Source organism: Podarcis pityusensis, assembly GCF_964106645.2.
Source record: "Podarcis pityusensis genome assembly, chromosome: 13".
NCBI classification, from domain to species: domain Eukaryota; kingdom Metazoa; phylum Chordata; class Lepidosauria; order Squamata; family Lacertidae; genus Podarcis; species Podarcis pityusensis.
Window position 1 is genome coordinate 48,802,821 of NC_138038.1, and position 24,973 is coordinate 48,827,793.

General features: G+C 50.1%; 2 protein-coding genes across 2 annotated transcripts; one reads left to right on the top strand and one right to left on the bottom strand.

Moving 5' to 3' along the window:
• Window positions 1-1,710: 1,710 nt before the first annotated feature.
• On the bottom strand, window positions 1,711-7,454 carry PSMB5 (proteasome 20S subunit beta 5). Its single transcript, XM_080978779.1, has 3 exons — window positions 7,176-7,454; window positions 5,368-5,674; window positions 1,711-2,189 (listed from the first exon to the last, which is right to left on the bottom strand). Exons 1-3 carry the CDS (start codon window positions 7,422-7,424, stop codon window positions 1,891-1,893), a joined length of 855 nt encoding a protein of 284 aa, XP_080834905.1. The 5' UTR covers window positions 7,425-7,454; the 3' UTR covers window positions 1,711-1,890.
• Window positions 7,455-8,789: 1,335 nt separating this feature from the next.
• On the top strand, window positions 8,790-15,224 carry PSMB11 (proteasome subunit beta 11; the record flags this gene model as incomplete). The annotated part of the gene is made up of 2 exons (XM_080977479.1): window positions 8,790-8,939; window positions 14,439-15,224. 2 exons carry the CDS (start codon window positions 8,790-8,792, stop codon window positions 15,222-15,224), a joined length of 936 nt encoding a protein of 311 aa, XP_080833605.1.
• Between the last annotated feature and the right edge of the window lie 9,749 nt (window positions 15,225-24,973).

Consider the following 24,973-nt stretch of genomic DNA (forward strand, 5'->3'; position numbering starts at 1 on the left):
TCTTTAAAGCCCCATAGCAGTTAAAGGGCTTGGAGGGGTAAACTAATCTATGATAGCTGAGTGTTACCTATTTTCCTGTACACTTATCCATTCCTCAGCATTATATAGACCTCTTTCTCCCTCTCTTCGCTATATCCATGTACAAAAACCTCCCAAGCTACTCTGTTCCTGCATGTACATATATTTTCTGCCAAGCATATCCCTGCTCTCCTGCTTTCCCCCCTCCCACATTCTGCCACATACAAGCCTCTCTCTCCCTTGGCGTATATTTTCCCTGGCAAGGCCAAAGAAGGGATTGGGGTGCCTCCCTTTTCAATCCCTCCCCAGATCCTTTCCCCCCGCCCCCACCCCCCAATTCCATCCCACACGTCCCTGGGAAAAGGATACTGGAAGGTCGTGCAGCTCTTTGTATTCGTGTGTGTGCAAAGGGGGAGGATGTGCACCCTGCTGCCAACCGCCACACCCCCATGCTCCCCCCTTCTGCCCTGATTGGCCAATCTCCTGTACGCACACAAACACACACCAAAGCTGCACACGCATTCCTGAGCAGGGCCCCAGCAGGGGACACCTAGACTAGCTGGGCACTGCCAATTTCCCCCTTTCCTGGACATGTACAATCAGGCTGTTTTTTATTCCTCCAATTTACACTTCCCTTTGATCCTTGCCACCCTTTACTTCTGCATGCTATTTTGTTTCTCAAAGCCTTCCTCTCATGCTCCTGCTAGTCCCTCGTGTTTCTTCTTCTATATTTCACTCTGAACTGTTTCTGTTATTGCTCTCCCCTTGGCTCCTGTGTACACACAGCTTTCACCTCATTGCCTTCCTCCTTCTGTTCATCCTTCTTGCCGGCTGTTCCCTTCAACCTTTGCAGCTGTACCCTCCCCCCGACCCAATCCAGGAAACCCCATGGCCCATGCCTCACTCATTTTGTTGTGTACTGTAACCCTAATTTTCTTCCTCTCCACCCACTAAACAAGCATGGGGGGGCAGATTTGGAAAAGGAAAGGCCGTTTACCCAGGAAGGTTTCTTTTGTTTTCGACTCTCTACAAAACTACGCCTCCATCTTGGCTGCTTTGTTCATTCTGTTCCTGCTGCCCTGCAGCTGGCAATAACCTTTTCTGTTCACATTAGGTTCTACGCACTGCACACACATCGCTCGCGTCAATTGGGTGGGAACCAGAAAATCCAACGGTGCATAAAAGTATTTGGGATGGCTATGCTTGGCGAGGGGGCCAGCATGGGTTAATATTGGCATGCACTTCTTAATCTGGGACTGTCAACATTCAACAAGCATAGATTTGGGGTGGGTGAGGGGGTGGGATCCCTATGAAAGGCAAGGGACTGGTTTGCTCAAACGTGTGTGAAGATGCAAGTAAAGTAACGTGGGCTATCATGGGGGAAAGGAGCAATTATTTAACAATCGTTTGACTTCCTCCCTCCCTTGGTATCGGCAGACACGTATGCTTCAGTGCCTGTGGGAACAGCCGACCTTCTGCTTTCTTGCCTAGGAACAATGAATTTCAAGAGACATTTATCTCCCACCTCCTGTGCCCAATCACTAACGCCCACAGAGGCAGCCAGCATGTTTGCCCCTCCAAGGCATCCCTCCGTTGGCAGGAATCCAAAGCCAACAACACACCTCTGACGGGACTGGAGTAGCCAAGATTTCCCTTGCCCACTCTCGTTTTTCAAGTGAAGACAAAAAACAGTTTGGACAGCAGAAGTTTAATTCTGAACAAGGAAAAAAACCAAATACTATATGAAACATGGGTTACAAGCATGAGACATCTTCCCAGACAGCGGCATCTGTGAGTCCCGCCCTTCCTCCAGTCAACAACCCTTAAAAGACCCCAAATCAGCACCCCAGCTTTCTCCCAAAGTCCATCATCTCAAGCGACTGTTTCTGTGGCTTTCTCATTATATAATTCATGCAGTTTGGACACGTCGTCGCTGGAGACACGGACCCAGCCATCCTGGCGTACGTGGTAGAGGTTGACCGTGCCCCCAGAGTAGGCATCGCGGTATGTAGCCTGGTAGATGGCGCGACGGGCCAGATCGCAGGCTTCTTCGACGGTGAGATCGTTAGAGTAGCCACGGTCCATCACTCCGTAGGCGTAGACAGAACCGGAGCCCACCGAGAAAACTTTGCCCGAGATGCGGTTCCCTTCACTGTCCACGTAATAAAGGCCTGAAAGGCAAGACGGGGAAGTTTGTGTTACTGGGGCTTTTCACAAAATGATTACAATTATCGTATCAGCACCAAAGGTTGCCTTGCACACCCTTCTCCCCTCCAAAAATGATCTCAATTTCTATACCGTGTTTTTAAACAGGTTGATGGAAGGGAGCATTCAGCCCTCTGAGCTTCTTCCAGCAACCCTCCCAAGTTTCAACACCCAAGCGCTACAGTTCCTGATGCTGCTGCAAGTGTCTCAACATGGGGCTATGCAACATCCAAAGGAAATGTGGCAACTGGAATGCTGGGTGGGGGGGTATGTTTATTGGGAGGAGCTATAGCTATGCATTTTGTTCCAAGCTCAAGGATAAACTTGGCCATAGCTCCAGGCATCTTCTGCCCAGTATTCCCTGCTCTAATCAGCCTTCCTGGACCGTTGACAAAACCCAAAAGGATTAATTCTTCAAGATCAGTTTCCTAGCCTGATGGAACAAGCTACACAGATATCTTCACAATGAAAACACTGGGGTTTCCCTTTCTATAAAAAAGAGCTGCAACACACAGCTATGTGTCCTGTATCCTACACCAGAAGTAGGGAACCAGTATCCCTCAAAATGTTGCTGGTCTCCAACTCCCAACAGCTCCAGCAAGCATAGCCTATGGTCAGGGATGATGGAAGTTGCAGTCCAACACCTGGAGGGGAAAGGTGGTCCTGGGAAGAATGTGCTTTTAAGTGTTTAGGTGGGGGATGGAATCCTTTGGGGAATGTTAAATGAAGACGTATTTTAGGATATTCTGAAATTGTAGGCACTGATTTAGAAAGAAGTGGGCGGGGGGGCAGTTTGCACTGAGAGCACAGCCTTGGTGACGGAAAGTAGAATATGATGTAGAATATGGAGCAAGATGCCTAAGTCAGAGGAATAAAGGAAAACAGAAAGGTTTATATCCTAGTCCTTTGCATACTTGGATGCAAAGTATCACAGATTTCAGGAGAACCAAAGACTGCAGCTTCGCTTAGCCCCAACCATATTTAGACATATTGGGTATTCCACATGGAAAGACAGCATGTAACAAATAAACATATGAGAAAGGGATTTATCAAAGGGACTAGTCAGTGCAAACACTGAGGAAATTAAAAATGTGCAGAGCCCATGTAAATTCTTTGGATTTTTTCTCAGGAGAGCAGCCAACCTGGCCCAATGGTCTGCTATGCAAATATTAAAAGTAGACAAAACCATTTTAAATAGGATCACCACACTGTGATTCTACGCTAGTGCAACCAAGTGCTTCCAGAGGAAGGCCTTCATGGGCAACAAGTACTGGGTACCAACAATCTATGTGGGGACTGTGGGGATTTTCCTGCTGACAAATGCAAGCCCAGTCAGCTTAGTACATACACCCTTTCCCTGGTATCCTCCAGAATTCTTGGACCGCTGCTCCCATCAGTCCCAGACAGCACAGCTGTGGACTAAAGCATCTGGAGGAAACCAGGTAGGGGAACATTTAGTAAAACCCATGTGCATGGCGCAGCTAGCTGTACCAAAGCAACAATGGCTGTACCAAGCACACTCTACCTGGAGATACCACCTCCCTAGTTAGCATATTCAACCTGGAGGCACAACCACCTTTGCTTCTAGACACATTTTTACACAGCCAGAGACTTTGCAAGAGTTTCTAGCAGCAGCCCTGCAGAAGCTAAATAGGTCGGGGTCTGATCTGTGCCTGAATGGGAGACCCCTTGTGAGCCCTACATGCATCATCTTAAGTTTCAAGATGGAAGAAAGCAGGATATAAAATAAGATACTTAATTGGTAAACTATAATAACCTCACCACTAGCAAGTTGGTTGTAAAAGTGCAGCAGTGTTCGGGGGAAGAAAGTTGCAGCTACGACTACAAGTGAGACATTGGCCCCAACTGTCCTATATATTTGAAGCAGCATCATACCATTTTAAACAGTCATGGCTTCCCCCAAAGAGTCTTGGGAAATGTAGTTTGTTAAGGGTGCTGAATGTTGTTAGGATGCTCCTATTCCCCTCACAGAGCCACAACTCTCAAGACTTCCCAGGGAAGAGGGATTGGCTGTTCTGTGAACTCTGGCTCTTGTGAGGGGAATATAAGCCTCATAACAACTCTCAGCTGTTCCCAGGATTCTTTGGGAGAAGCCATGACTGTTTAAAGTGGAATGATACTGCTTTCAATGAATGGTGCAAATAGGGCGACAATCAGTCACTTTTCCAATACGGTGGACACTCGGGTTGTAAACGTGATCCGTGCGAGATACACGTTTGCAACCCGCAGCGGCGCGTCTGCACACACGCGGATTGCGATTCGGCACTTCTGCGCATGCGCAAAGCACAGTTTAGCACTTCTGCGCATATGCGACTGCCAAAACCCAGAAGTAACCCGTTCCGGTACTTCCAGGTTTCAGCAGGTGCGTAACCCGAAAAAATGCAACCTGAAGCGGCTGTAACCCGAGGTGTGACTGTAATTTATCCAGGTATCTGCCAGATATTTTAATCCAGCTAGCAGGGCAGTATGTTTCCTATGTTACTGGCTCTACCTCCCTACAGAATTGAACACTTACCTATAAAGAGTATTAACGTGCTGTAGTTTCCCAAGGAAGTAGAAGCAAACAAAAGTGAGCTAAAGAGAGCAGGAGCCAAAGTATCACTTGAGATGCACAGCAGAATTCAGAACCAGTGCATGTTCTTTTCCCAGTGTCAAAATGCAATGTCAGAAAACCCAACCCAAAACTCGGACAGCATGTGAGGTAGGGGTACAGCCTTAATTAGTCCTAAACCAATGCAAATGTAAAGGTTGGGGAGTCTCAGAAGGTAGTTTTAAGTGAAGAAAGCAGGAACAGGAAAACACCGGACCCCAGAAAGGTAATCTTAACCATTAATTTTTTTATCCTGCCCTTTCTCCCAAAGGAGCCCAGGGTGCCAGATTAAAAAAAAATCACATCACATAATGGATTTATCACTGCCTGTATAGCACTTCCCACAGCAAATGCCAATGTAAATACAGACAAGGATTGTGGAGTGACCAGAACATAGATGTGGGTACGGGCATGATCAAGGGAAATAGTGCAAAGGCTAAATCTGTTTAGAATTTAGTAAGACAGGGGAGTGGAGAAGACATTTAAATCTTATGACAGCTCCCCCCCCCCCAAGAAAAATGTGGTGTCCTCACCTGGCCCTCGCTTGTCCCAGCCACAGATCATGGTACCCATAGAGAGCCCCATTCCCTTGTACTGATACACCATGTTAGCCAACAGCTTTGAGGCAGCAGCCACTGATATCTGCTCCTTGTTGCGGAGTTCATAGATGCGACACTGCCGTGCCAGCAGCCGCTCCCAGAAGCTGCAATCAGCTGCACCACCAGCCATGGTGCCCAGCAGGTAAGGGTTAATCTCGATGACCTTCTTGACCGTCTGAGAAGCAATGTAGACACCTGCTGTTGCCCGGGAATCCACGGCCACTATCACACCATGCTGAAACTGGAGGATCAAGGAATCAAGAGGTCAAGATCATGATGAACAAACCACAAAGGATACACACAACCAGAATGAATGGCAATCCAAAGTGTGCCCACCCTGCTTGAAGGCACCAATGCAAGAGGGTTCCTCACACCCTATTACATGGTCCAGGTGATAAGATACCATCCTGAGGCAACATTCACCTGCCAATCCAGTATGGGATTTGCCAAAGCAGCCTACCTCTGTCTCAACCTGAATCACCAGTCCAAAAGTACACCAGGGTTTGTGAGGCCAGTATCCCTCTCCCTCAGAAGGGCCCACAAGACATCAAAAACCCATTAATTCTATTCTGGAAAACTCAGGTGATAATCTCAAAGTGACTTTTGATCATGTAAGACAATGCCACCCATTCTCAGGTCTTCCATTTCCTGAAGCCTTTCCTTGTACTTCCTTCCAGTGAATCCCTCTCTACAAAGTGCGCCTTCCACTTCCCAATTTTCTATGCCCCCAACTGAACTAACCTATTCTCCCAAATTATCCCAATATGGACTCCAGTATCCTTCGCACATATCTGAACACCAGGTTCAGGCCTCTTATTCGCCACCCCCAACTAACTACAGCCACCACCAGCCAGATATATTTCTCGTCATCCCTACTCCCAGGAGAGCTTATATATTTTAAGTCATTAACATTCCATTTGTTCTGTAAACCACCTTGTGATCCTCAAATGAAGGGCGGTATATAAATTTAATTAAACAAACAAACAAACAAACAATTATCAGTAGTATTTATTACATTTGTATACCACCCTTCATCCACAGATCTCATGGTGACTCTCAACCATAAAAACACAGTACGGTGGTACCTTGGGTTAAGTACTTAATTCGTTCCAGAGGTCCATACTTAACCTGAAACTGTTCTTAACCTGAAGACCATTTTAGCTCATGGGGCCTCCTGCTGCTGCCGCGCCGCAGGAGCACGATTTCCGTTCTCATCCTGAAGCAAAGTTCTTAACCTGAAGCACTATTTCTAGGTTAGCGGAGTGTGTAACCTGAAGCGTATGTAACCCAAGATACCACTGTATCAAAACACAAATTACATCATAAAAACAGGAACGATAAAGCCCAGAACGAACTCACAACAAGCACCCATCACCCTGTGAGGCTGAGAGATGGTGACTGGCCTAAGGTCACCCAGGGGGGCTTCATGGCTGAGTGGGGATTCGAACCCTGGTCTCCCGGGTCCCTAGTCTGACACTGTAAATGCTGCACTTTGCCTTCCACGTGCAAATAATAAAAACAGCGAAGAAAAGTTTTGAGCAAACAAACAAGATAAAGGTTTCAAAACCATGGTTTGCAATCCAATGCTGGCCGTACTCAAGAGAGGACCCAACTCATTCGTCTCAATGAGTCTTCTCCAAGTAGGGCTCACCCCCCCCAAAGCGATGCATCCAACCCCCCACCACTCGCACCCAAAGCGCCCCCTCTCAGCCCCCAAAGGGGCGTTTCCCCCCGCCGCCCACCTTGAAGGCCAGGGTGGTGGTGCCGTGCAGCAGCTCGATCTTGGCATCCCCCGCGGCGGCGCCTCGGTCCAGGCCGGGACAAGGGGCCGCCAGAAGCAGGGGCATCCCCGAGGCCTGGGCCTCCGCCCCATGGCCGCCCCCACCGCAGGTGCCGAGCGCGGGGAGTCGGAACTCGTTGCCGGCCCCGAAACCGAAGAACCCGGCCCTGTTCACGGGCAGCTGCGGCTCCAGCAGGCTGGCCAGCGCCATCTTGGATAAGGGCTAGTCACCGTGACTCAGGGCCTACAGCCTATATAGGCTCCGGGCGCCATGTTTGGTGTGGGCAGGGCTCGCGGGAGCCGCACGCATATAAGCAAGCGGCGGGCGCCATCTTGGTTGCGGCCTCGTTCTCATTTCACGCCGCGCGTGAGAGGTTGGCTTCGCCATTTTTAGTGAGGGGGCAGCGCCGTTGCCTGAGGCTTGCTGCTACGAATAAAGGGCCGGGCGCCATCTTAGGTGAGGGCAAGGCTAGACCTGAGAGACCGGTTGCCCCGGCGAAAGCAAATAGGTCAATGGAAAGGAAATGTGTCAGTCACCGTCTTCATTTCCTGGGAGGGGGGGGGAGGGATGTCGTTTGGGGATGGAAAGGGACGAGTGCTTTTATCCCTTTACATTCTGAGCAACTAGTGAAGTTAGGGGTTGGACTAGATGACCCATAGGGTCCCTTCCAACTCTAGAATTCTAAGATTCTAGGACAAGGATGAAACAAAGCAAAGGAAATGAGTTTTCCTTGTACGGTGCACGATGTGCAAAGTGCTAGTTTCGTTTCCTATGGAACTCACCGCCACAAGGTGGCATGCAGGCCAACAACAAATACTGGGCTAAAACAAGTAAACAAGATAGCCCCTCATTCATGATTCGACAGTAGTAGCTGGGGAATCCAGAAGCAGAATTCAAGTACCCTGAAGTGTCTGATCTTTGCAGGTGTGAAAAATAGGGGTTAAAGACTCATGTGCAAGTGTGCCGCTCTTCCTCTGAACTATTATTATTATTATTATTATTAAATTTATTTTCAGCTTTTCACCATCTAGGTCCCAAAGCAGCTTATAACAATAAAATGACAAAAACAAACAGAATGTAAAGAATGAATTTAACCTCATAAATTTTAAAAAATAAAAAACAAACCTAAAGCACCAGAAAATGGAAAACTTCTAAGATGCAGTCATGTTGCAAAGGCCTCCTGAAATAAAGCAATGTTAACCAGGCACCTGAAACTCAGCAGGGATGGTGACAGACTAACATCTAGTGCAGGTATAGCATGGTCAGTGTGTCTGGAGGTCCTGGGCTGCCCAGTCGATGAGACTCTCAGCCTCACTGATGCAGTCATTGAAGTTATTCAGGGCTTTATACACTAATTCAATAACTTTGATAGGAAGCCGGTACAAGTCTTTTAACACCGGTGTCCTATGTTGACGATATGCAGTTCCCATCACCATACAGAGCCACAGCACCCTGCACTGGCGGAAGCTTTGACTGGAGAGGTCAGGGAGCAGCCAGTGTCCTCACATCTTTGGTATCAGCCTCTTCACCTTCTCCCTGGCACCATCAGGGTGGGGTGGGGTGAAAGCCTCCAAGATGGAGCGTGTGCATTTACACATGGGCTTCCTAGAGATGGCACTGCTCTCCAACGAGCCTGAACGCTGTGCCATTGCACAGCACTTGAAGGATGCTGATGCATGGAGACAGGAGTCCCTTCTACCATCCATCGTGCCCCAGGAGCTGCCTGTTAGTGGGGCAGCTGGCTCAGCCTTTTTGCTTCAGGTGGTGGAAAGGGAAAACTGCAAGCGGGCATCCATGGTCCCTGGCAGCTGCCTGCTAAAGCCCAGAGGAATGCAAGAAGAGCCAGCTGGACTGAGCCAAAGGCCCGCCTAGTTCAGCACCCTCTTCTCACAGTGGCCAACCAGATACCCAAATGGGAAACCCGCAAGTGGGACCTGCGTACAACAGCTCTCTCTGCTCCTGTGGTTTGCAACAGCTGGTATTCAGGAGCAGCCATGGAGGCAGAGCATAGCCATGAGGGCTAGTAGCCATTGATGACCCTCTCCCCCAGGAATTTGTCTAATCCTCTTTTAAAGCCACGTTGGTGGTCATCACTGATTCCAGTGGCAGCGGGTCCCATAGTTCAACTCTGCATTGCATGGAGAAGTTCTTCCTTTTACTGCACAGTCAGGGGAAAAACAATGCTTTCCAGGGTTGTAAAGACTGTGGAGAGAATAAGTGGGTGTAGTCTTCCCACCTTGGATCAAATATATGCTTCCAGGTGCCATAAGAAAGCTGCAGAGATAGCGCAGGATAGTACGCACCCCGGAAATGATTTCAATCAGCTTCTGCCTTCTGGAAGAAGGTACAGGGTTATAAAGACTAGGACTAGCCGCCTGAGAAACAGTTTCTACAATGCGTTTTAAACGCATTGTAAGGAGTCCGTATGGGAGTATATTGTATTTAAAAATGGGATATCAGAGTTTTTAGGGGGCTAACCAGGTTGGGATAGCTGGGATAGCAGGCCTGTTGGGTTCTGAATGTCTTATGTAGATTTTTCAATTTCATTGTTCTGTATGGGACAATGACAATAAAGATTATCGTATCATATCGATTATCGTACCTGCCCTGAACCTTCCAGCATTCAGCTTCATTGAACATCCATGAGTCCTAGAGTTACGACAGAGGGATAAAAACTGTTCTCTGTCCACTTTCTTCATGGGAGACATCATTTTATAAACTTAACTGTGACTTGAATTTACCAGACACACACACGCACCCCGTGCCAAGTTCGGAATGCATTCACACTTACCTTTTCTGCTGCAGAGTTAAGTTCTCCGGATTGTACTCCTCTGATTGTTCCAGTGATAAATGCTCTGCTTCCCATCAATGCAGCGTAAGCACTAAACATCTTCTGAAAAGGAGCTTCTGCTTCCCATTAACATGGGTGTCTCCCGTCCTACTTTTTTCTGCTGGAAATGCCTGTTTGTACACCTTTAACGGCACTGAAGCCAACTGTTTTGGTCTTGGAGGACAGGGGACGTCCTCCAAAAAAAGCCAAACCGCCTGCACTCCCTCTTTAAGCACCATTTTCTCTAAGATGTTTTGCATGCAGAGGGTCTCTGATTCAGACCCCAATGGCGTCTCCAGCTAGGGCTGCCCAAAATCTTGCCAGTCAGTGCAGGCAATACTGAGCTAGGCAGACCAACTGTCTGAATTAGCATAAAGCAGCATTCTGCAATTGCTACCCAAAGGAGGATCATCCAGAGGTCTTGACTATCACTGAGCTAAGTGTGACCCCACCCCCGGCAAAGGTCAAGGCATTTCTGGAGAGAAAGCGGAGGCGAGCCATTAGTGCAAGGCCTGGTGACAAAGTGTACAGGATCGCCCCATCACCATGTACCTGGATTACAACCAGGACTGCCCTTTGAGGGTCTTCTTCACACACACCTCCCATTCCCTCCTGGCTCCCACATTCCCCCACTCACTTCCCACAGCCCCCCAAGCACTAGGTGGATGCTGCTGGGGGACTCGGCATCACGTTTCGGTGGAGCACGCGGAAGGACGCATTTGAGGGTGACAGATGCTGACAGGGCAGCGTCTCTTTTAGGTCAGGGCGGGAGGGAAGGGAGAGGTAACCCTCTCAGTGCTGGGGACCAGTTTGGCTCAGGGTCCCACTTTCGCTAGGCCAAGGTGTCTGGGCTGCACGATGGGCTACCTAATCGAAGCTGAGTTGGTCGATGCCCGTTTTGCGCTGATGGGCCATCCTTGCCAATAACTGGTGGAGACGTGGAAACGAAGCAATATTTATTATGAGCTAAATTGCAAGCAGCAAAAGCATATTTGATGTGTCTGGTTGTATAATTCCAGCTGCCAGTTTGCTCTCTCAGAGACTGTCCTAAAGCAGCTTCCCAGGAGCCAAACACAAAAGCAGATTGCAGCCTCTGCCAAGAAAGAACCCCATCGCTTTTGCCTTTGACGTGGCACTGGGGACGCGGCAAGGGTGAAACGTGCTTTATTGGTCTGACTGGGCTTCCACTCGGCCCCCGACCCAAACGCTTGGGGGAACAACAATACCTTCACTCGATTGTGATGGCTCTGGGTGTAGTGAGGTTTTGTTGTGGTGGTTGCTTTACAAAAAGAGGGACCTCGATGCCAAAGTATATGGGAAGTCCTCCTTGTGAAGAAAGGAGATGGTCCCAGGCTAAAGTCCCCACATCTCCAGGTAGGCCTGAGAGAAACTCCATGCCTGAAACCCAGTGTGTGATGGGCGAGTGTGTCAGACTAGGCCCTGGGAGACCAGAATCCAACGCCCTGCTTGACCATGAAGCCATTGCTTCATTGCCTAACTACCTCCCAAGGCTGGCTCAATAAATGTTGCCGCTTGAGGCAGAACAGAAAATGGCACACAGAAACACACCACCTGAAGCAACTGGACATGGCCTGGGGAAGCTCTGGCATGCTGAGGGGGATGGGAGGGAAGGGAGGCTAGAGAGGAGCGGGTGGTGGCCCTGCTCTTTGCAGGAGGGGGAGAACAGCACACTCCTTGGAGGGCTGGATTTGCCACCCCTCTGGGCTGTCCCCACCTGAGGCGACTGTCTCACCCTGGCGAACGGGTCGTTTGCGGGGACTGAATGCGGAGGGAGGGGGAGGGACCACGCACACCACCTCGAGCTCCTTGGAGAAGATGGGTTGTCAATGCAAGAAAGAAGAGTAAATAAAATATGCCCAGTCAGTGTAGGCTTATCCTGGGCTAGATGGACAAATACTCTGACTCAAGTCTAGGGCAGATTCTTCGGTCTCTCTGGGGGCCCAAGAGATGGGAGAAGCAACAACCCTGGGACAGAGGAGGTCACTCACTAACTTATGTTATCTAGGCTCTAGTAACCTCTAGGTTATATCACTGCTATGCATTACACGTAGGGCTGCCTCTGAAGACGGCTCAGAAACTTCAGCTGGTGCAAAATTCAGTGGCCAGGTTGCTCACCAGGGCAAGATGGTTTGAGTGTGTACAGTGGTACCTCAGGTTACAGACGCTTCAGGTTACAGACTCCGCTAACCCAGATATAGTACCTTGGGTAAAGAACTTTGCTTCAGGATGAGAACACAAATCGCACAGCAGTAGCACGGTGGCAGCAGGAGGCCCCATTAGCTAATGTGGTACCTCAGGTTAAGAAGAGTTTCAGGTTAAGAATGGACCTCCAGAACGAATTAAGTTCTTAACCCGAGGTACCACTGTAATATCAATCCTGGCCCAACTGCACTGGCTGCCAATTAGTTTCTAGGCCTAATTCAAAGTGTTGGTTTTGAGCGATGAAATCTTAAATGGCTCAGGACCTCAACACCTCAAGGACCACCTCTCTCCATATGAACCTACCCGGGATCTGAGATCACCATCTGAGGCCCTGTCTCATGTGCATTCTCCACAAGGTCCAGAGGGAGGCCACACGTGAATGGGCCTTTTCTGTGGTGGCTCCCCATTTGTGGGATGCTCTCCCCAGGGAGGCTTACCTGGCACCTTCATTATACACCTTTAGGTGGCAGGTGAAAATGTTCCTCTTCAACCAGGCCTTGGGTCACAAAGAACCAGGCCTTCTTTGTGGAAGGTGGGGTTATGGGTTTGCTCTTGTTCGCCCAGCTTGTTCGGAGTTTTGGGCTGAGTTGCCATCAATATGCCGATGACACCCAACTCTATCTGTTGATGGATGGCCATCCTGACTCGGCCCCAGACACACTGACCAGATGTTTGGAAGCTGTGGCTGGATGGTTACGTGGGAGCCGGTTGAAGCTAAATCCTTCGAAGACAGAGGTCCTGTGGCTGGGACGGGGCGATATGGGATTGGGGTGGCAACTCCCATCTCTTGCAGGGGCGCAATTAGTGCCAGCACCGTCCGTTAAGAGTTTGGGTGTAATCTTTGACACCTCCCTTTCCATGGAGGCGCAGATTGCAGCTATAACAAAGGCGGCATTTTTCCATCTCCGCCAAGCTAAGCAGTTGGCTCCTCACCTCTCTCGCCCTGACCTAGCCACTGTGATCCACGCGACGGTCACCTCCAGACTGGATTATTGTAACTTGCTCTACGTGGGGCTGCCATTGAGACTCACCCAGAAACTCCAGCGGGTGCAGAATGCTGCAGCGAGACTCCTTACGAGGTCTTCGCTGCGAGATCACAGTCACCCAGTGCTATACCAGCTGCACTGGCTCCCGGTGGAGTACAGGATCAGGTTTAAGGTGCTGGTTTTAACCTTTAAAGCCCTATACGGCCTAGGATCCTCGTACCTACGGGACCGCCTCTCCTGGTATGCCCCACAGAGAAACTTACGGTCTTCAAATAAAAACATCTTGAAGGTCCCAGGCCACAGAGAAGTTAGGCTGGCCTCAACTAGAGCCAGGGCTTTTTCAGCTGTGGCTCCGATCTGGTGGAACGCTCTGTCACAAGAGACTAGGGCCCTGCGGGACTTGACATCTTTCCGCAGGGCCTGCAAGACAGAACTGTTCCACCAGGCCTTTGGCCAGGGCACAGCCTGACTCCCTCCCTCGGCAATCTTCGCGGAGCTCTGGCCCAATGGTTGCCAGTGGCTTGAATTAATTAATTTTATAATGAATGATTTTAGAGTGTTGTTTATGCTGTACTTTTGTACTGTTTTATTGTTGTTAGCCGCCCTGAGCCCGGCTTCGGCTGGGGAGGGCGGGATATAAATAAAATTTATTATTATTATTATTATTATTGTTACGTATTTTTGCGTTTTCGTTTTGTATGTTTATGTTGTGAACTGCCCCAAGATCTTCGGAGGAAGGGCAGTATACAAATTTAACAAATAAATGAAGAAGACGCACCACGGGGTGTGAATGAGACCCAGCTTTTCTTGCTGCATCATTCACCGCTCACTGTTTCAACCCCATTATGAAGTACTCGCACACCCGCTTCTTAGGCTGCAGTCCTAGACACAGGCTTGGGAGCCTGCCAAACTGAATACAATAGAATCCACTGCTCATAAACGGAGGATGCTTCTCCCACCTGCCTTTAGACTAAAATAAAAAAGGAAAATAGTGTCAAAAACAGGTCAGAGCCTGTCACATAGAAGATGCTTCCTGAAGCTTTTCGTCACCCTCCTTTCCCCACCGTTAAACATGCAGTTTTACCTGACCCATCTCACCTTGTCTCCAGCCCCGCCCCAATCCTCTACCTGATCCTTCCCGGAATCTAGGCCCCCTCCCTCCTTTTATAAGCTCTCTTCTCCCAGTCTTTCCAGAACCCTTCCCAAATGGCTCTCCAGAGTGTCCTGGGCCTGGACCTCCCGCTGCAGGCCCCCAGCTGGCCCCTGCCACCCCCGAGCGGGAGAGTGGTGCCCCTGCCGTTTCCGCTGTCCCACGGCACCACCACACTGGCCTTCCGCTGCAGCCATGGGGTGGTGGTGGCAGCGGACACCCGCGCTTCGAGCGGGAACCTCGTGTCTGACCCGTCGGCCCGCAAGGTCATGACCCTCCACCGCCACCTCCTAGCGACCACATCTGGGACATCGGCTGACTGCGCCTCCTGGTTGCGCCTGCTGCGGTGCTCTCTGCGCCTGAGGCAGCTCCACGGCGGGCGCCAGGTCAGTGTGGCAGGGGCCGCCAAGCTGCTGGCTTTCCTCTTGCGGGGCTGTCGCCACAAGGACTTGTGCGTGGCCACTGTGCTGTGCGGCTGGGACGACGGCGGGCCTGCTCTGCGCTACGTCTACAGCGATGGCACGTGCCTCCAGGGAGACATTTTCGCAGTGGGATCCGGGTCTCCCTACGCCTACGGGGTGATGGACGGCTCGTACCGCTTCAACCTGCCACGCGACGAGGCTTTCATGCTGGCCCGCCAGGCTGTGGCTCACGCTGCCCACCGAGACGCCTACTCTGGGGGGAACGTGGACCTCTACCACGTGCGGCCAAGCGGCTGGGTGTGCGTCTCCCGGGAAGATCTCAGCCAGGTCTATCGGGGATTGGGGCCACTGGGCGACGGAGAGGGTGACACTAAAGAAAGGCACCGTGGAATTGACTAGATACCAGCCTAAAACGGGACGGGTCTGTCGGTTTCAGCAAGAAGCAGCCATAACCCAGATTCAGAAGCCATTCATTTCAGCAAAGTAGTGCAGAGAAAGCAAAGCACAGGTTGTAAAATAAGGAGTGGGAAGGCCCGAGTGGACTAAATTGATTTTTTTTTTTAAACCCACCCCAAAGCTGCAAAGCTGGCAGCCTGGACCAGGGCAAACCCAACATAGGGACAATTTCATAGCAGCAAGACGCTTAGCGGAGAGGGAAACCAATCGCCTATTTCTACAAACGGCGAATCAGAACCCCAAATAATTCACAAATATGGTGAAAAGCAATCAGCGTGGCTTATTAAAAAACAGCTTGATTTAGCATAGGGCCAATTACGGAGCAGATGGTAGCGCAGCGTACATTAGATGTGGGGCGGCGGGGGGAGCCTTGGGCCAGTGTAAACCAGTATGGAATGGACTCTGCTGGTTCTGATGTATGGAACTGATCTGTGGAGGCCGAAATGACGCCCAGGATCCCTTTGGACCGGCCAGGATGGCGCCTAGGAACCCTCCCAGGCCTGGACTCATGTTTGTGCAACTGGGTCGGAATAACCTGCGAGTCTCCTTGGATGGACCAGACATGTTCACCCTCCTGCTTTGGAGGGAAAAAGCCAGACGCGGCCGGAACCAAGGGGGACCGAGCCAGGGCTGCTCCATTGTTTGAGAAAATAAATGGGGGGCGTCTGCTGGCCGGCGCCTTTCATCGCCTCATCTCCTCCTCCATCCGCCGCGCTGCAGAACGTGTCCCGGCGACGGTGACAGATAGGCGCTGTTATCTCTGCCGTCTCGCCGCCGCCTCCTCCTATCTTGCTGCCATCTCCCCGCTTCAATGTCCTTCTTGCCCGGCCCGCGTCGCCGCCCGTCATCTCATTAGCACTCCCCCCGCCGCCGCCCTCCAACAGCATTGTCTGCCGCCGACGCCGCCGGGAGCGCAGCCTCCTTCTCCCTTATCGCGCCTCTCCATCTCCCCGGCGCGGCGGCTGCTGCTGCTGCTGGGGAGAAAACAGCTCCGCCGAGGGAGGAGGAGGAGGACGACGGCGATCGAACCTTCGGCAGCAACGCGCCGCGGGCCGGATCGCGGCCCCCGGGTCCCTAAAGCGCCCCCTAGTGGCTGCCCCACCCCCAAAAACCAGCCGCGTAAACACAGCTCCTTGCTAGGCCTGGCGCGTTCTGGGGACGCCGCGCCATTGTGCGCCCTTATCTTAATTGGCATCTCCCGGCCGCGGCTGCGGTGCTGGCGGATGGCCCACTTCCGCGCCCCTCCCGCCTCGCCCTGTCGCTCCCGATCCGTCTGCCTCCTGCCGCTGCTCCACCTTCCCCTTCTCTTCTCCATCTGCCCCTTTCTCCTTCTATCCATCACCCGGATCCCCACGTCCCCTCCTTCTCCGCGCTCCCTCCGCGGCGGCGCCTGCCCCCTTTTCTTCCTGGGCCCATAGCTTTCTCCATTCTCGTGCTGCTGCTGCCGCCTCTTTCCATCTTCTCCAGCCCGCCCTCCGATTCTTTCCATCCCTCTTTCATTATTTCTGCCTTCCGTCTTTCCCCACTCCCTCCCACCCCCATCTTGCCTTGGCTCCTGTTTCCCTCCTCTCCTCCCCACGTGGCCCTCTGCGGGGTGGGGTGGGGTGGGGGGCGCCCGGGCCTGTCCATCAGCGCTCTGGCGCCACGGGGTGTCAGTCCATTAGCGAGCGCCGCGGGGGAGGGGGCGCCAATTATCAGCACTTTAGCTGTTTCACGCCTGGGTGGAGGCTGCACCTTGAGGCGCAGAAGAGAGCGAAGGAATGAAAAAGTGGCTGGGAAGGAGTGCAGATGGGAAGGGAGAGGCAAGGAGGGAGGCAGAGAGAGGCCGCGTGTTTGGGGGGTACGCCGAGAGGGGAAAGCGAAGGGGGAATAAATGTCTGGGGGAAAAGGGTGTTAGGGGCGAGGCGACGGCGGAGCGAAGGAGTGTGAAAGTGATGCGAAAGGAATGCAGAAAGGGAGAGGAGGAGGCCTGTGAATTAATGGAGGGAGCGAAGGGAATAGGGAGGTGAGAGAGGAGTGCAGAGGAAGACAGGCGGAAGGATTGAGGAAAGAACGGCAAGGGAATGGGAAAAGAGGAGGGAGAAACAAGGCAGTGAAGAAGGGACAGTAGGTGAATTGTGGAGGAGGGATGCGGAGAGCGCTGAGGAGAAGGCCAAGGAAAGCAGGAGGTGGCTGAGGGATGCAGAACGAAGGAATGAGAAAGTTAACCGTGCCAGTGAACAAAGGCAGAGGAAGAATTTTATTTTATTTTAGGTTTAGTACCCTGCCTTTCCCTCAAGGAGCTCTCCACGCAATCCTCACGACAACCCTGTGAGGTAGGTTAGGCTGAGAGATAGCCCCCCTCCCTCCCCGAGGCGGGGATTCGAACCCTGGCCTCCCAGGCCCTGGTCTTAGCACCCTAGCCCACTACACTGCAGTGGCTGTTTTGTAGCCGAGTGAGCTAGCGCTGGCCTCAAAAGCTCAGGCAGACCTGGAAGGGATGGCTGGCCAAGAAGGGAGAACATCGGGAACCAGCCTTCGTTTTATTAAAATATTCATATACGCCGCCCACTCATAAAATATCAAGGCGGTGTACAGCAGCGTGTGTACCAGACACAACAGAAGGTAGAATGCCATTAAAAAATGCAGTGCAGAATTAATCGTAAAAGTTGATTGGCTCAATGCAAGGAAGGGTGGGGAGGAGGAAGGGAATGTGCCTTGTTAAGTAATGAAAAGGGACAGTGGGCCAAGTGTGGAGATCAAGACGGAGGAGATGAATGGAGGAACAAGAGGGGGATCAAAGGAGTGAAGGGGGGAAAGGGGATTGCAGATGCATACAGACAAGGGGAGAGGAAGCGAAGGAATGAGAAAGCAGGAAAAGGAGTCAGCCGTGTGGATGTGGCCGGGGATGAACTGGAGGAGGAAGGGGAGCGTGCCTGTTTGCACTTGAGCTCTGCACTCCCCTTGGAAAGTAATTAATATTCTTGTAGTGCTGGGCACAGAGGGGGCAGGCCCGCCCTCCTCATTTGCATATAAATTAAACGACAGACAAAGACACTGGCAGCCAGAAAAGCAATCACAGCCCCAGCTCCCTCCAGCCCAGGGGTACCACTACCACCCTCCAGGCCTTCTGCCCCAGACAAGCCCAGAAGTGCCCAGATGGAACTTCTCCCTGCGCCAAATCACGGGAGCGCAATCCCACCCCGAGAGAGTCCTTGGACTGACATGAAATCTGTCTCGAAACTCCTCCGGAACCTAGATTCCTTCTCCATGCTGGGATGAGAAGCCAGGAGATGCCCACCTTTCCAACCAGCTCTTCAGTGACGCTCCAAACCCAGAAGATGTATCCCCCTCTCTTCTAAACCAGTCAGGTATCACACCTTCCTTTCCCCGCTGCTGCCATAAAAACCATATTGTGAGTGTGTGGGGAGCCAGGCATCTCTTGAACATTCATAATTACTCGTCTTTGTATCATAGGGATGGCCAACTTTAACTGAACCCTGGTTGCCTTACCAATGTTCGTCCAACCTACATCAGGGTCAACATATTTCAAAAAGTAAAAACCAGGACACCCTGAAATTGAGTTGTTTAGTTTTTTTAACGAAACCCCAAAAATTGTTGAGCGCCACCTTTCGGAAATCCGCCCCCAACCCCCCGGACATCAATTCTGCCTTTGAAATCCCAGTAATGTCCAGGTAAATTCAGATGTATGGCAGCCCTAACCAACAGCAAAGAGAAACATCTTTTTAAGTTGTAAGAAATAAAGAGATTTCCCGCAACATAATGTCATTTGTCTCTGGTTGTTTTGTTTGCTTGCTTGTATTTAGCATGTAATTTTTCCCTGCGGGTGTGATATATGCAAAATCCTTATTGATAGATGGTACCAGTTCTTTTACGGAGCCCAGTCATTTGTAAGCTGGTCAGTTTGTGCCACGATGATACACTTCCAGCCTCCGGTCAGTTCTCCTAGGTGCTGGGTGGTTTGGTGAGGTTGTAGAATTGGGCATTCCCACTATACAATTCACTATACAATCTTAAACGTACAAAGTGTTCGACATAAGAGGAGCTTTGTAGGATCAGACTAAAGGCCCATCGAGTCCAGGATTCTTTTCCGGCCAGTGGCAGACCAGACACATCTGGGAAGCCATCAAGCAGGGCTTTGAATGCCATGTTCCTCCCCTCTTGATGCTCCTCAGCACCTGATAATCAGGAGCATATCCTGCCTTTGCATGAATGTTCTCTGTACAGGCGCCACTCCCCATAATTGTGAACTCAGCTGGTGAGTAAGTGAAGTCAGAAGAGGGTAGCTGAGGTCCCTCTCGGCACTATACCTTTAAAGCAGTATCACTCCAAGCAGTCGTAGCTCTTCCCAGAGAATTCTGGGAAGTGTAGTTTGCTAAGGGTGCTAAGAGTTGTTAGGAGACCCATCTATTGCCCCCACGGAACTACATTTATCAGAGCAGCGTAACAATCCTTGCACGGAACCCTGGGAACTGTAGCTCTGTGAGGGGAATAGGGATCTCCTAACTTCTCTCAGCACCCTTAAACTACATTTCCCAGGATTCTTTGGCTGTTTAAAGTGGCATAACACGGCTTTAAATGCATAGTGCAGATAGGGCCTGAGAAACAAGAGTACAGTGGTACCTCGGGTTAAGAACCTAATTTGTCCTGGAGGTCCGTTCTTAACCTGAAACTATTCTTAACCTGAGGTACCATTTTAGCTAATGGGGCCTCCCACTGCCACCACACCGCCGCGGCGCGATTTCTGTTCTCATCCTGAAGCAAAGTTCTTAACCCGAGGTACTATTTCTGGGTTAGCGGAGTCTGTAACCTGAAGCGTCTGTAACCTGAGGTACCACTGTATTGGCCTGAAAACCAGGGGGAAAGGTGGGATAGCCTTCTTGTGCACTTTAGTATTCTGGGAGAAAATGTGGCTGAACAGGAAGACTTATAGGAAGGTCCATCTACCTCAGTATTGCCTACACGGACTGGCAGCAGCTCTGGAGGGTATCAGGCCAGGTATCTCTTCCAGCCCAACCCAGAGATGCTGGGGATCGAACCTGCGACCTCTGGCATGCAAAGCCTCTTCCCCAAATGAGGAGAGGCTACACAGCTGCATTTTCTTTCAGGTCCCCGCTTGTCTCAGCCAATCGCCTCTGATATATGTCCCCTCCTCCTCTCTGAACTTGGCTAAACCATTTTAAAAGCCATCTACGTTAATTGGCTATTGCCGCATCTTTTGGCAGCGGCTTCCGTCAATTAATTCTGTGCGGTGTGAAGAAGGGCTTTCTCTTGCGCCTCCTGAATTTATTGCCAATCGCCTGGCGGACCCTTTGGCCTAGTAATATCAGAGAGGATGGGGCGCGTGTGAAACATCTCACAATTTTAACCGCATCTTGCATAATGCAGCGTTATAAACCTCTCCTCAAGCTCTGTGTTTGTGGTTTAGCCCAAGGCCACACAGAGAACATGCTGGAAAAGTGGAATACGGATCCAAGTCCCCCAGGACATCCTGTCTAAACCAGGACTTCTGACCTTTCGGTTGCCACATCCCCAGCCAAGATGATTTGGGGTTGCTCAATGGCGGAGGGGGACCTGTGGCCCTTCCAGCCCCAGGCAACATGGCCAATAATTAGGGGTGATGGGAATTGTAGTCCAGCAAGAGCAGGCGCCCCCATCCTGGCTCTGTGGAACTCCCCCAAGACCCTCAGGACCGCTTACAACTTTGCAAGCAGGGATACAAATCCTGCAGGACTTACCCTCCCTAGATATTTAGCATGGCGGCTGCTTTAAAAGAGCTGAAACTTCACAATTCTTTTGTTCGTTTGTGTTTTGCTTTGCTGGGCAGCCGGAGGCGTCCCGATGCATTTATTACCAGGCTTAAGGGGGGGGTGTAATTATTTCGGGTATGCGTTTGCCTGTGTTTTCAATCTCCGCCTCGCTTTTAATAATATCGCAAGCTGTTTCTGAAAAGTGGTGCGTTTGTGGTATAATATTCACCCCCTTCCGGTTGACCTATAGGGCCTGTGCTTTGCAGTAGATTTCTGCAATAACAAAACAAAAACAAAAACTCCAAAGCTGAATGTTTTGCTTTTATTTATTTATTTTGCCAGCCCGAGGCAGCAGAGTGCGCCAAAGTTGCCAGCCCAGCACTCCCCCCCCCCCACAGGTGGAGCCCAGATTCCGGCACTTTCTGAAAGGAGGGACGTTGTGACTTTGGCTCATTTGCTTCCCTGTGGCATTTTGATTTCGAAGCAGCAGAGGAAAATTTCAAATACCTGGGCCTTAAAAAAACAAAGTGATGCAAAGGCCAGAGAGTTAAAAAGAAAGAGAGAGAGATTACTTTGCCAGCTTCCTCTAAATGGGCTTGTCTCCTAGTGCCAGCAGAGATTGGAGGTTTAGGGGTTGGATGGGAGGAAAAGGGTAGAAAAAACTTGGGGCAGGATATAAATTTTGCCAGTGGGAAAAGGATTGGATGGACGTGGCACTAGAGACTGGAGGTTGTGTCTAATGTTAGCCCTACTCAAATCAGACCCACTGAAAATAATGGGTGCATTATTAGAATAAAAGAATTGCAGAGTTGGAAACGGGTTCGGAGAGTCATCTAGTCCAACCCACTACAATGCGAGAATTTTTTGCCCAACATGGGTGGGACTAGTCCATTTGTTTCAGTGGGTCTACTTTGAGTTCATTTTAGTTGGAAAGAAGTAGGAGAGGGCTTAGCCTTTTTCAGCGCCAGGACTCCGTCGTGGAAAGTGTGGGTGTTGTACAATGAAAGGGGAGGAAAGCCTCTGAGCACGTGCAAAGTGTTTCCCCCTCAGGACAGAAGGCCTAACCAGTCCACACAAATCTGGGATTAAGGAAACAGGGTTGCAGGACATGGCAGCGGCAGGGAAGGCAGTTAGGGGCTGAGGGAAGAAAGAGCAGATTGGAAGGGTGAAGCGAACAGGATTATGGAGTGTAAATGCAGCTTGGAACTCCCTGCCTATTGAGATGCTGCCTTGACTGTACACTTTTTGGCGCCTGCTATAAACATTCCTGTTTAGACAAGCCTACCCAGATGCTTACAAAGTTGAAATCATTTTCACCTGTTTTCGTATTTTTTTAACTGTTGTATGTTTTAAAGTTGTGGGTTTTTTTCTTGATTTTACTGTTTTATCTTTTGTAAACCACTTTGAGGTTTGTTCTTTTTTACAGTCAAGCGGTGTTATCAGTTTTATGAAGTAAATAAGCAAGCAAGCAAGCACCGTACCAGGACAGAAGTGAAAGGGGAGTCACAAAGGGGCACCCAGATGTTAACAAGAGTGAGCCAGAGCCTGCTTTTTGTATTTTAATACCAATACTTGATATGGGGCGGTCATAAGTATCCCATAATTCTTTGGGGGAAGCCATGACCATTTCAAGTGGTAACATAACGCTTTAAATGCATGGTGTGAATATGATCCTAATCACAGTTTCCCTCCTTATGGTGAAATGTATTGCATTTCCAGTTACATTATAGTCATTTTTTGACATTTGCATACCCTCCAACACTTTGAAGCCAAAATCTAGGATGCCATATTCCCATTCCCCCCCCCCCCAAGAGTCCAGCAGCCATTTTGGTTGCTGTGATCTCACGTGATTTCATTCTGCAGTTCCCACCCACCCACCCAAAAAAGTGCTTTTTCAGGGTGCAAGATTCACAGCAGCCAAAATGGCTGCCATTCTCTCACGATAAAAAACGGGATGTTCCCTTCCCCCCCCCCCAAGACGCTTGCAAGGTATGCATTTGCACCTATATGTATAACTTAGCATATGCAAGGCATATGTGAATCTGGCCTCTTTTTTTGGCAATGCCTAAGTGGTGTAATAAGAATTTTAAGGTCATAGATATATAATAAATGTTCATAAATGTATCAAGCAAACACGTACATAAATATATAAACCACATGTCTGAAGCAGCACAGGAAGACAGTCCTGAAACCATTTTGACTCCAAAGCTGACCAAATGTTTCTCTGCAAGGAGGGAGGAGGTGAAAAAAATATTCCTTGTTACAGGAATTTAGTAATCACCATTTCAAAGGAATGGGCAGACTACCAGGAAAGGCAATCAGATAAGGCATTATCAGAAAACCTGGAAGACAGGAAAAACAACAACATTCAGATTTCTGTTGTAGACCACCTTTTCTGTGATGTATGCATGATGTATGGAGGGGTGGTCTTGAGCTCCAGGGCAGGGAATTTAATATTTAAAATAAGGGCAGGCACACCTTGGTTCTGGGTCCTCCTCTGTCCTGCATGTGAAGGGAGCACCCTGTTGCAACAGCTTTGATAAAGATCAGGCTTACTAGCTGCTTTGCTTCCTAAAATTCTCTGGTTGGCCTCTGTTATTTTCTCCTACCAATAGGGAACCTACGTAAGGACTCCATACGGGCTCTTGGATACCCCATAAGGGAAGAAGGGCAAGTTTTGTTTACAACAGAGGGCACAATAGTTCAACGTGAAAGAGCAAGAGAGTGCCTCTGTGCCACGTGCAGATTGCCTTTCAGCACCAGATTGGGGGACCAGGAGTTTCCAGAGCAGAGGGCACAACTCCTAGGCTTTGAGGCCTAGCAGCCTCCTGGCTTGGGATGCCCGGGTCCTGAGCCTGTTTTCCACAGAGCCGCTCCTCTGTGTGGGAGTGAATCCAGAAACTATCGACATTAATTTGGAGGCCGCCGTTGTCTCGGCATCAGAGACGGCGACGGCATTAACAGCAGGTGAGCCAGCCTTGAGCTGCGGACGAGGGTCAGGCGGCTGCGGAAGAAAGGAAACAGAACGGACGCAGCTCAAATAACGGGGGAAATGAAAAGAGGACCCGGCCTTTGAAACGGAGCGATGCGAATGATAGAGAAAGGAGGCAGCGGGAAGGAAGACACCCTTTTGAAGAGGAAAAGTTGCACAGAGAAGAATGGACGCTTTTCTCGAAAGGAAGAGAGGGGAATGGAGGGAGATCAGCTTGGCTGCTACGGCTGCTTTCAAGATGGTTACTAGAAGATCAAAGAAACAAGGATTTTCCCTTATTCCATCCTCTGTCTCTGAGCCCCACCTGGGTACCAGGATTTTGAGTTGTAGGAGTGGCCAGCATTCAACATCTAAATTCTCTGTCTCGCCCCACATTTGCACCATTTACCTTTGCGGCATCAGAAACACCCACGTGAGACCACCATCTTCCACATTACTGAAGTGGGGTTCAGCAGCCTGGGGTAGTGGGTGGAGTCCAAAGTCCTTTTTGAAATTTCTCTGTGTTAATCCGTTAGAATCAGGACTTAGGATCCAGCTGGGTACAGTTCCTTTGGGGTCCTCACTCCTGCCCATCAGCCTTTAAGCAGGGATCCGCTTAAAGGTAAAACGGCTTTGATGTTGTGCAAAGTGTGCAGCGCATCTCTTGCCTCAGCAAAAAATAAAATAAAAAATCTGTTGCAGGAATATCAGTGCAGAGGTGTTGGAAATGCCTCAGCATAGAAGCAGGCTTGCAAATATGACATAAATTTGGAGATTGCACACATACGATTTGCAGGACGCAATTGCATTTTGAAATTCATAGCTTTGAGTAGTTGTTAAGGCAGTGCTGGCAGTTCAGCTGTGCCTTGGAAGTTTTTTTGCCATTTGCAAAGTCAGGATAGATAAGGGGTACTGGATAAGTTTCTTATTCATTCTTTTTCCTTTGCACACCAGAGTGGAGTTAGTTGCTA